Source organism: Lathamus discolor, chromosome Z (genome assembly GCF_037157495.1).
Source record: "Lathamus discolor isolate bLatDis1 chromosome Z, bLatDis1.hap1, whole genome shotgun sequence".
In the NCBI taxonomy this organism is placed as follows: Eukaryota; Metazoa; Chordata; class Aves; order Psittaciformes; family Psittacidae; genus Lathamus; species Lathamus discolor.
The window spans coordinates 84,263,603-84,276,264 of record NC_088909.1 but is presented as its reverse complement, the minus strand read 5'-3'; the positions used below and the strand labels follow the sequence as shown (position 1 = coordinate 84,276,264).

At 42.0% G+C, this 12,662-nt stretch overlaps 1 protein-coding gene across 1 annotated transcript in view; it reads right to left on the bottom strand.

Moving 5' to 3' along the window:
- Positions 1-9,611, bottom strand: part of ARHGEF28 (Rho guanine nucleotide exchange factor 28) — a 126,076-nt gene extending 116,465 nt beyond the window's left edge. Inside the window, exons 1-2 of the mRNA XM_065661401.1 lie at positions 9,404-9,611; positions 1,785-1,828 (exon numbers count right to left, since the gene is read on the bottom strand). Of these exons, the coding sequence (XP_065517473.1) occupies positions 1,785-1,817 (33 nt within the window). The 5' untranslated portion in view covers positions 1,818-1,828; positions 9,404-9,611. The remainder of the gene's footprint in view (positions 1-1,784; positions 1,829-9,403) is intronic.
- Between the last annotated feature and the right edge of the window lie 3,051 nt (positions 9,612-12,662).

Sequence of the window (12,662 nt, the reverse complement as noted above, 5' to 3'; positions counted from 1 at the left end):
GAATTCTCCTCAGCACTAACCAACACCTTCCAGTATTATGATGTCCACAAATCTACACAGATTCCACAAGGAATCTTAGGTATAATCAAAATATTAAACAGAACTGGCCTCAAGTATGATCCTCAAGGAGTACCACTTGTAGTTGTCTTCCTCTCTCCCCTAGTAACTGTTCTTGCAATATCCATATATCCCTACCTCTTTATATTAATCCCCACCTTCTTTATCTTATAGAATCATAGAACAGTTAGGGTTGGAAAGGACCTTAAGATCACCTAGTTCCAAACCCCCTGCCATGGGCAGGGACACCTCACACTAAACCATGCCACCCCAGGCTCTGTACACCCTGGCCTTGAACACTGCCAGGGATGGAGCACTCACAACTTCCTTCCATAAGAATTTCCTGTGAGACATAGTATCAAACGTTTAATTTGCAACAACTTGGATGAAGTGTCTTGCACTGCCCTTATCTAAGGGTCAGTTATCATGGGAACATATTAGATCAGTCTGATGCAGCTGCCTATGACAAAACCATGTTGAATTTCATCAATCAGTACTATAGAATCATAGAATCACAGAATAGTTAGGGTTGGAAAGGACCTCAAGATCATCTAGTTCCACCCCCCTTGCCATGGACAGGAACACCTCACACTAAACCATCCCACACAAGGCTTCATCCAACCTGGCCTTGAACACCAGCAGGGATGGAGCACTCACAACCTCCCTGGGCAACTGATATGTCCTTTATTATTCTTTCTTCTTAAAAGCTTACACTACACAGACCTCACAAATTCCATTCTTCCCTTCCTCCCCCTCCCCAAACATACACACACACATACACACACGCACACCACCTTTAAAGATACTGCATTTAATTTTTGCCACCCAGGGGATTCCACTCCCAAGATGACAGATACAGTGCAAACTCCTGCTGGTGCATTAGCAATCCCATGTTCCTTCAGTATTCCAGGGTACAAATTACTTGTACTCCTCCATTTCCATCCCCACCTCATCACAATAAGCAGGTAATTGTTTGGTTTCTGTCTTTGTTTCAGCTTTTACCACCTTTTCAAAACATTGTCTCCCACTACTTTCCCAAATATTAACATTCACACACCCCCTGCTACTACCATTCTCATTGCAAACAATGGCAGAACAAGCAAAAGAAAAAAAAAGACAACCATGATTTATTAATAATAATTATTAGACTGCCCAAATTCTAATCCCCCTACCTAATCCCACCGAAGGCACCAAGAAAGTTAAGTTTATCTAATACATGTCCTCACTCCTGTTACTACCTGGTTTTTAACTCCGAATTAACCTATTTTAACCAATTGTTTCAGCTCTTTCAGAAAAACAATCCATTTGAGTACAAACTTCAAGCTACTCATTTTGTCATATACAACCTCCTGCTCTGAGGAAGTGGAGACAATGGTAATTTGGAATTTTATAGGGAAAAAAACAGGTGTAAATTGTGGGAGAGAGTGAGTGGTGTCTCTTCGCAGGCAGTAAGTAACTCTGCTTTTGAAAACTGCTATTAAGACTACTGAAGGAGAATAAAATAATGATCATAAAGGGGAAATAAGGTTAAACTTATTTATAAACTTAAGCCACAGTACTGAAAACCATCATCCCCGTATATGCCTGTCTCAGACAGCAACATTGAACAGCCTGTGGTCTCAGACAGCCAGAGAATAGGTTTTGATTTCATTCACCCTGCTTTTGAAAGAGCCATTACCCAAAAGAAAGCAACTCTCTAGGCAGAAGCCTAGTGTTGTAGAACTTACATAAAGAGGTACTTCAGTGCAGCTCAACTCCATTTTCACAGCATCTAGAAACAGAACAGACCAGTGGAATTATTACACACCCATCAGAAGGCATTGATGTCATTATACCTCATTCATGTCTGCAAAGTCGACATCTTCCAGAATTAGAGGCAGGGGGAAAGGGGGGAAATATCAAGCTTATCAGCTACAAAGTTGCCCAAAATTTCCCCAGAATGAGGAAACACTGGTATAACGACGCTTACGGCAGGCTGGAGGAGGGATCTTTGTTAATACGCTGTGTGCTTTTCACACAATAGACACAGTAAACAAAACAGGTCAGGCTGAGCACAGCCACAGAGACATTTCACAGTTGCAGCAAATGAAGTAGTGGGAATTGCAGCATTTTGTATCTCTGGAGGCAAAAAACTGACCTCAAGATGTAGTTGTAGCAACTTTTACTCCACACCAATATGCCAGGTGTTTAGTGCTGTTTTTCTAGCAACTTCATAGAAAATATCACCAAGGAAGGTTGCCCTAACTACCCTGAACACCAAGTTACTGATAAAAGTCATCACTGGAATTACTGTAATTTTGGTCATTATAGCAACTTTGAGTCCTATTGCTGTATTTCAAATTCACTACATCTTCAAAATTCATACTCTAAAAATTTTATTCCTGTCAAATGAGAAAAGCGTACCAGAAGCAACTCCACATCTTCACAACAGTAAGGTGGGCTCAACAACTACACACAAGTCTTCTACTTGCTGAAACAGGCTACAACAAAAAGTCTGTCTTAAGAGGAGGCTGTCTCAGCTCAGATGTGGCCTTGTTTTCACAGCTGAACAGTTTCCAAGAACAACACAGTTATGCAGTTCATTGCTTGTTATTTCATAGGTACAGCCTGATATGAGTCAGATAGGATTTGAGAAGTTACCTGCCTACAAACTGCAGAAATTAAATGTACAGCTTCAATCAAAACAAAAAGCCTACCACCCTAAAACAGCTTCATTCTAAACCACAAGTTTGCTAATACTCATCTCCTGCTGCCCATCAATTCATCTACATTCGTAAGTACCTACATTCTTGTGTTTTGACTAGTAATTTAAGAAAAGGTGGCAAAACCCTTTACAAAATCACTGGCCACAAATGTTCAGCCAGAAAACCCCAAACTTTTTGTACTGTAATAAAAGGCTATGAAGACAAACACTAATCCAGTCACCCTAGTCAGCAGTGAGACTCAGAGAGAGTGTCTTTTATTTTCTGCAGAGAGGAGGTATCCCGCAGCTGACTCCAGGGCATCTCACTTTGACAAAGCTCTGCATTTTCCAACAGCAGCATCCTGAACCCAACCTTAAAGACTGCAGCACGTGAAGCACAGCCCTGTTTCTACAGAAGAAAAGAGGGCTACAAGGGAAATTAAGAAACTGTAACATTAATTCCACAAGGCGTATTTTAAGTGGAATTTTTAAAAAGTGTCAACTTACAGAACAAATGAAGCGCATTAATTTCTATCCCAGACCTGTCACCAACTTACAATTATTGCCATGCACAGACTGTGTACTTACAGGGCATTCCTAGATGGTTAGCTGCAGCAATAGATACACCAGCTAGCTCTTTTACACCATCACTCTATTCTGCTGTATATAATCCTTTCACCTGCAATAGTTCTCTGTCTTTAAAGCAACACATTCAAACTAAACTCTACCATCTCATTTGCAAGAAAATACGAGCACATTCAGATCATTATGCCACACCAACACAATAAGATCTACTTCTGGTTACTTCTGTTGTATGATTATCTTGACCTCCAGAGCCTCAAGAGACATATCTCAGTATCTTCCTCCTCTGCAAGAATGAGAAAGGCAAATGGCTGATACCCAGTCTAGTCTACTTATACTTATGCAAGTCTATGCAAGAAGGCATAATTTAGCCCTTCCTTTTGGGGGATTACCATTGCACCACCAATAAATAAGCTGCTTCTGTATTGGATAATACAAACACAACTCATTGGAGAGATGATCCATCCTGTCTTCGGCTCCCTTAACCTTTTGTTTCACACTGGAACCACTGTGAGCTTGTGCTTTTGGAAATAGTAAGTGCCTAACTCAATATGGATAAATAACCTCAAGATTTAGTTTATCATATGCAATCAATGTTTTCCACACAGCACTGGGTAGAACCACACTGAAATATGCTCACTACTTCTGACACGCAATGCCCTGACAAACAACTTTAATGGTGTTCTCTGGATACAAAAGTGTATCTAATGGTACTCTTTTTGCTTCCTGCAGAAAAACCAATGAATGTCAACACACAGCACTAAGCACTGCTTTTCTCACAATTGCAAGACTACTTGTTGTTTAGAAATAAGTTTTACATGAATGGCTTCGGGGCCTACAGTAACAGCTTGGATGCTGGAAGTGGCTGGGACAGGCAGGAAGAAGAAGAGGATGCACGTAGGGAGGAAACACTCAGCTCTGGCTACAGAGCAGTTCTTGTGCAACCTCCATTTCAGAGAAAGGGACTGAAGGAGACACTACATGCACCCTCTGTATACACTCACCTCCTCTGTATGACAAAGAGATGCTCAGCTCCCCGAAATGCAGGAGCCTGGTGGCCAAGTGGTGCCACATAGACAACCCCTCTCACCTGGGGGTGCTGAGGAGCAGTCCCACTTCACAAAGCAAGGGGAGGGTTCAGCTGCCTAACCCTGTGAATACCCATCATTACACAGAGCAACACCTGATCTCTCCCTCCAACATCTGTGCCTCCAACACAGAAACCAGCAGGACAGGCATCTAACAGCCAAACAGGTCCAGTTTCAGGCATTGCCCACAAATACTGAGCTCACACCAGCCTCAGCAGTAGGAGGATACATCTATACACAGAAAAAAGAAACCCTTTTCAGCATCGAGTTTAGAAGTAAGTTTCATGAAAACATCTATTGTGATATGCTGCAATAGACGAGCAGATTTCTGGAGAAACTGGGGATTTCAGTCAAGTAGAGGTAAATATACAAAAAAAAAAGAACAAAAAAAATCTTGAAAATAGTTTTCTTTAACTTTTTTTTTTCTTTTTCAATCTACAATCTCCCCTTAAATCTAGTGACAAATGCTATTGCCAGTCTCCTGATAAACTCAAGTTATTGCTATGAACATCAACAAATATTTTGGCTTTATCAATGATGAAGAAATTACAATAATCCCTCCAACACTCTTCCTCACCCATTATTTTATTTACTGGTTGCCAATTACAAGGCTGTCATATATCCAGTTTCTCTCAACATTAGAAATTTTAGCATTTTATAGTATGATTTTCCCAATTACCGAAACATGTTAGAGGGACCACAATGAGAAACCAATGGAAAACAAAAACATCAGGTAATGACCTAATTGCATTTTAATGGAAAAGATGTCAGTTATCAAATTATTTACTCTGCACACAGCAAAGAAATTAGATAAGGGAAAGCTTTATCTAAATCTCAGCAGAAAGGTATTTCTGCTGATTGACAAGGTGATCCTTCAGCCAACAATGTGACTACTAGCTGGCTGTCCTTGCACCTGATACTGTGTATTGTCAGCATTTTCCTAAACACAGTAGGACACTTCCATACCCTACAGCAACCTTTCTCCTCTTCCCTGTAAATAAAGCACAGAACTGTAGGAGAAAGACACAGAAGGTAAAGAGGGACTTCGATGCTACTCTGTGACCCAGCAGCCACTGGTACGACTTCACTGAACTCAGGGCTCTGCTGCCGCCATAAAGAGCTTCCATGGCTCATTAAGCAGCATCAAGATTTGCAAATGCCTGCAAAGTAAGAGCAGTGATATAAAATACATATTTCATACTACTCTTCCATGTATCAGTTCAAAGATAAAACACAAGCTCTGTGGACCCTGCTCCCTTTATTTTCCATTCAGACCACAATCCCACACCTCTGTGCCACAGACCACAACTGCTGCTTCATACACTGTAGAGCAACTGGCTGAACATCAAAGCTGCCAAGCTATGTAAATAAGCCCCCAGTGATTCTCTGCAGACACCTTGGAATTCAGTTCTTGTTTCTTTAATTATATTTCTTTTTGGTGATGGTTACATTAAAACTTGTATTTGTAAAACACTGAGAATTACAGTCTTATTACCACCATCAGGACAAGCACATTAAATCTTCTGATCTGCTACAGTGACATGAAAGCAAGGATGCATCCACCCAGAGGCCACTGGAAGGTAGGCAGGAATCCCCAGAGCATCATTAGTGATGTTTTAAAATCTAAGCAAAATGTCTTGTGCATTGCAGAACCCTAGCAGCACATGCATATTAAGTGATCTTCTACTGCACTCTCACCCACTGGATCACTGAGTTACAAATCACCATATCAGCATTATCACTGTTCTATTACTTTTTTACCATGCTATAGTCTGTAGGAGGTAGGTGCTACATCAAGACACAGGGCAGCCTTTAAGATGGATACAAATTATTGTACATACTGGTTTTACAGTTCCCAGATCTTAATACCCTTCAAAACCCATGAGATTCAGTATGGTGCTTGTAGACCAGCCAGTTTCCATTGACAGTGTTCATCCTACTGCTTCCCTCAACAAGCACGGCAACTGAATCAAACTGTATTTTCGAACTGAGATTCCATCTGAGTTACATTACATATGTACACCTAAAGCTCACTCACAGCTCCCAAGCACCAGGAACTGCACTACACAGGGGTCAGGCTGAAAGTGGTATGAAACGTTCTTTTACGTGCAGATCCTTGCTCTGGACAGGATTAAGAGACCTTGGAAGAATTAAATGAAAAGAAAAATGTAGCAAGCTGAAAATACACCTGTAGTAAATACTAGGTTCTCAAAGTCAGAATTTTAACCTGTTGCAGCCAAGGTTTCTGATCTTTCATTTTCATCTGTGGCCCTCCTGAACATCTAGAGCATGGGAGATAAGAAGGGGACAAACCAAAACCCTCAGCAATGTTAGCAGCTTTGCAAGCACATTCATTTACTGCCTTCTAACAGTATTCAAACTGACAGGTAAAATAAACCCTTGCCTATTAAATTTATAATGAAGAGGCTTGCACTAGTGTTGATTACTTCACTATACATTAGTTGTTCCTGAAGCAAGTGGACAGAAGAATTGCAGCTAAACACCTTTTAAAAAAGCTCTTTTTCAACACTTTGAGACAAAAAAGAAACTTAAATCTGCCTCCAAACAACATTGCCCAATTAACGGCTGTCATATTTAAATTTGTTAAAGCCACAGCCATTTTGTGCTCTTAAGCAGGGAAAATATTTGAAGTCTCCAAAAAAAGGTCACAGTTTTTAGCCTTTTAAAAATATCATTTTAAAATGCAAAAACAACTCTAAAAAAATGCCTCTTAAACAGAAGTCTGTTCCAGAGCTTGGCAAAATGTACTCTTTATGCATTCCTGTATTAACATTCTTGATGTAGCATTTTCATTTCAACTAAAAATAAAACAGGGCTCTAGATTTTGGACACCCTAGAGATGTGAAACATGGGTTACACACTACTGAAAGACAAAAAAGAAAATCAAATGTATATGTAATGTCACCAAAACAAAATAAAATCTGTTTGGTACCATTGCCAGACACCTGTCTCACCTCTCTTGCTCCTTTTAATGTCTCCTTTGAACAAGATAGTAGTTTTCTAATAATGCATTTTTAACGGCTTTTAGAGTTTACTACTCCCCAGTTTGGGCACCATTCCACCTTACAGCCCTCTTCTAATTATTACTGTAGTTTAGCAGTACCTGCTTGTCTTAATAATGCTAAGCCTGAAAGATAGAACCCACACAGCTCAACTAATCAGCAGGAAAATCTGTACATTTTTGAGAATTGTTAATTTTGAAGGAGACAACATTGAGAAAAATCCTGAGAGCATTCCTGAGACAGGGGGTGAGAAGATGCTGCAGATGTAACTAATACATTAGTAATTCAAGCTAATAGAGAAGAGAAAAAAGGAGTGTTCCAGTCAGAAGGTACAGAAACTCCTGGTGCAAACGAAGATTGAAACTTAACTTCAATGCCTGGGCAAAGACATGCATAGTGGTATAAATTCTGCTTGCACGTCTAGGAAGTGCCTTAGAACCTAAAACACTTAATTGTAGAAGGTACAGAGAATGTATGTTCCCAGCCTGAGATTACCATATCCCCCATCTATAAATGTTAGACTGAGCTGTGCAGGTGCCTACTGACTGCTGTTTGTCCATGAAGAGAGCTGGTTTTCGGCTGGCAAAGCCAAAAATCAGAACTGAATCTTCTGAGTCACTGTATTAGTCATAGGCTATCCTTCCTATATCCTGGTGCAAATTCTGCTTCAATGTGTTACTCAAATCAAAAGAATGTCAGACCATTTCAGACACCATACCCTTCTGAAACTGCCCCACAAAGGAGCTATTCTCGGGGGAGACAATGGAACTTCTCCTGAGTAACAGCAGCAGTTTCAGATCGAGAAAAGGAATACTCCTCCCTGATATTACGTAACAAAATGTTGGCAGAAATGTCTAATTCACAAGTCAACTGAGAAGGCCAGATGAGTTTCCTGGTAGGTTATTATTAATCTACACGATCACTTTGTTGTACTTGATATTCAAATACCCCTTCGGAAAAAGAAAAGCACTTAAGTACTCAAATCTTTTCACCAGATTTTGTCCTGTTAATTCTTCAGGACACAAGGGGTCAGAGAATAGAGCTCATTTTTTTCACCTATGTAAAAAATCTCCCTTATTCAAATGGCTCCTGAAATCCATTCCCACAAAGTGTGGAGAGAGCAAACTACCTCTACAAAAGAAAAAACTTGTATTACGTGTTAAGGCTTTCTATCACATCCATGTGCCTTATAATGACTTACGAGAATAACTAACACAATTTTTGTATAGGACCAAAGACAGAGGCAGGAGTAAGTCCATGAAAACTGAGACGGATTTTGGAGACTTTTTTTCTGTATAAGAATCACTGGGCAGGTTGAAAACTGGCACAACCCTAAGCTGCACACACCACTGTCCCAACAGAACACTACCAACAACTGCTCTGAAAGTTGTTTCTCAGAATTTTACCGTCAGAAAAGTTGTCATTTGCTTTACATTTTTCAGTTGTTAAAGAAGTTAAAGCAAGTAAGTCAAAAACGTACTCTGCTCCAGCTGAAAAAGGCAAACAGTCATGCTTAAAATCAAATACGTGTCCATTTCGGGATGAGAACTGAAAAAACGGGTGGCTCTTACAGCAAAATAATGAACAAACAAGAATATACATATATATATACATATATCTATAAAATACATATATAAAAAATAAGTTAAAGAAGTCCTTCGTCTTCCAACTTTGAGGACTTAGAAGGCTACTGACAGCCCACGGGAAACCTTTTCCCCGGACATCAGCGGAGCCCGACCGCGCACCGCGGAGCCCGAACCGCGCCTCAGCCGTCAGAACGTTAATGCCGCCGTCGCCGCAGCAACCCGCGGCTCGACGTCGCTCCCTTTGGAAGGGACAGGGCAACCCACCGCTCCCAGCCCGGAGCACCGGCACCCGCGCCCACCCGCCCCGCGGGGTCAGGAGCTGCCGCTCAGCAGGTGCCGCGGCTCGGGCTCCCCACTCCAGCCCGCGGGCAGTGGCTGCCTTACCTATGCAGAGCGTCCCAGTGCCTCCGCAGCGCTGCCGGGGAGCAGACGGCACTGCCGAGCAGCCGGCGGGGCGCGGCCGGCCCTACGGATGCACCGCCCCTGGGCTCCGGCAGCCGCGGAGCGAAGGAACAAAGCGGAGCAGTGATGTGCCTGCGCAGCGGGAGGCCGGTCCTGGCTGCGGGGGAGCAGCTCCGAGGGCAGCCCGTCCCCAGCGGAGACCGAGGCAGCCGCGGGTGGCAGCCCTCCGCACCGGCACCGGCGCTTGCTCGACGGGGCCGGGGAATGTGGGAAGAAGGCAGGACCTCCACGGGGAGCTTTGCGCGGCCCCGACGGCGCTCGGGCCCCGGGAGGGGGAGCACCGGCTCGCGGCGCCTTTCGGAGGGGAGCGCTGCCCTCTCCTGGCCGCAGCGCGACGGGACACGAGCCCTGCGGCGGGACCCAGAGCTCCCGCGCAGCCTCCGGGGCTACCCCTCCATCCCAGCACCCAGCGGGGTGCTGCCCATGCAAGGGGCAGCGAGTCACACTGGTGCCCAGTCACTTCAGGCGTGTTTCATGCGGCATAGTGCTCTGATCCCTACATAGGTTGAAAAGGTAATGCATCCACTGGCTAGGTGTGATCAGGACTTTGGAGAGAGAAATTTGTAAGCAAGAAAAGTAAGAGGTGCAGGTTGATGGGGTGCAGCCTGGTTAGGGGTAGCTTGCAACCATCTTACAGCACTTTCCTCTACATCTAGCCTGAGCATACTTTACTGGAAACATATCTAAGGATTGCTTTACTTCAGTTATTATATTCACTTACGACTAAATATAGTAAGTTACCCAACTGCATATTATCTAAGAAGACAAGCATAAGTGTATCTGTGGCAGCTGTAGGCCCTCAGGATTTAAATTCCAAAATATCCTGATTGGAAGAGTTATTTCAGTAACTAGTTAAGAGTTGTCATTCAATTTGTATGATTTCCAACACTGTTTACTGTTACTCTAAAATACTTAGAACTCAATTCCAGAGGAAACCACGTCTTGCATGTCCAGCATGTAAACAAGTATTTAGGTACATTTTTGTATGTGTTGGGACCATGCATGCGATACGACGAGTGAGTTTTGCTAGACCACATTTGAGTATTAAAAGAAAACTAAAAACACAGACATTCCAGAGGCTGTCTTCAGATCGCATAGAACATCTTGGCATCAATGACTGCTGCCCAGGACTTGTATGTCACTGACTAACGTTTATTTAATTTTGCATGATGTGCAGAATGGTTTCTGCTTGAATAGATTGGCTGTTAAAACCAGCATAATGAACCTCTGAGCTGCCAACCACTACCTTAATTAATAAGAATTGGAATGTTTAGATGAATGCTTAGCTTTCAACACACACATGCAAAAAGTAATGTTACAAAAATGGAAAACATCAAAGGCAAAGAGACAGTGAGGTAGTTTCTTGAGCTTACTAATATTACTACTAATGCCTTAGTACTTAGTTACTGCTACTTCTACTACTACTCTTTTTCTACCCTCCCTTGCCCCCAAAGTGACACAGTTTGAAGAAACTTCTCCAAGTGAACTTCTGAAATTACAGTCTTAATAAATGTTTACTAAAGTAAGAAAACTGATGAAATAATCTTTACCCGAAGACTAAAGGTGGTGTAAGAAGTCATGGTACAATAAGCTCCAGAAAGCCAACTAACTCTCATTGAAGACATGAAAAAAAAAAAGACAAGACACTATAAGTCATCTTCCATCAGAATATATCATTGTAGCTACAAATAGCTATGTAGATAAGGATTAAAATCACAACTTACACTCACATCTTTTTACAACACAGCGTTTTGACATTTCCTGTATGCCTTTTCCTTCTCTTCTAAAGGGGATTGTGAATAAACAAGTATTGCAGACTATGGAGGTGTGGGGGCCTTGGGGTGTTTCTTTAGTTTTGCCTGTTTTTCAAGTGGAAAATCATAGAATCATAGAATGCTTAGGGTTGGAAAGGACCTCAAGATCATTTAGTTCCAACCCCCCTGCCATGGAAGGGACACCTCACACTAAACCATCTCACCCAAGGCTTCACCCAACCTGGCCTTGAGCACTGCCAGGGATGGAGCACTCACAACCTCCCTGGGCAACCCATTCCAGTGCCTCACCACCCTAACAGGAAAGAATTTCCTCCTTATATCCAATCTAAGCTAAATGATCTTCACTGAATTATCATTTCAGAGATCATTTAATAAGAAAATGATCTTCACTGAAAATTTTCTCTGTAGCCACAAAACTTGTATTTTAAGTCATAAACTGCAGTATCCTATAAAATATGATGTTTTTCCAAAAAACTTCCGACTTGGGTGTTCTGCAGTATTTCACTAGTTAAGATTACAGGTTCAGACCATGGAACAACAGTGAAAGGGAAGACTGTGGTTATCCAGAACAACCTGAAAACGTTTCATTTCAGTATTGTAACTGTAACCTTCACACAAACTCAGAGGTCAAGTACACATGCAATCAAAATCAAATATTTGGCAAGATATGTTTATGCTGGACAAGCATTGTTAGAGTCATTACAAACCTTTTTTGTTGGCTTTTAAATTCAGAAACCTGAAAGTCTGAAGACTAACAATGTAAAATTGCTGGCAACAGCAATGCCAAGTTCACCATCCAGAAGGACTTCTGAAGTATAAGGGGGTTGATCCATCTGGACAGGGTCAGAAAATTTCCTTTGAATTTATGAAGGGGCATGTTTTATTTCTTTGTTTGCTTGTTTTAAGTAAGGGGTGTCTCAAGCCTGCTTTAATGTGCACAAAATTTTTCCTAACACAGGCCACTTTTCCACACCTAGTCAACTCATGAGGTTTCAAACCTAAAGCAGAAATCCTTGGCAGAAGATTAAACGATTAGAAAGCATCAAGAAACCTATTCTGCATCAAAACTTCACATTTTTGGTGTGTGATGTTTCCACTTACTGTTGCAAGCACATGAAGTGATTTATGTTATCTCAATTCCAAAATTCCATCAGTAATGGAAGACAGGCCTTGCAGATGGGGAGGTTGCAATTTATGTTAGAGATAGGCTGGAGAGTATGGAACTTGAGCAGTCAATAGAGAGTTTGTGGGTCAGGGTTAAAGGGAGAACAGCGATGGGAGACATTACTGTGGGGATCTGTTACAGACCGCCTGATCAAGAGGGCTCTGTGGATGAAGCACTCTGTAGACAGATAGGAGCAGCCTCAAGCTCTCAGTCCCTTGTTCTCATGGGGGATTTCAACCAC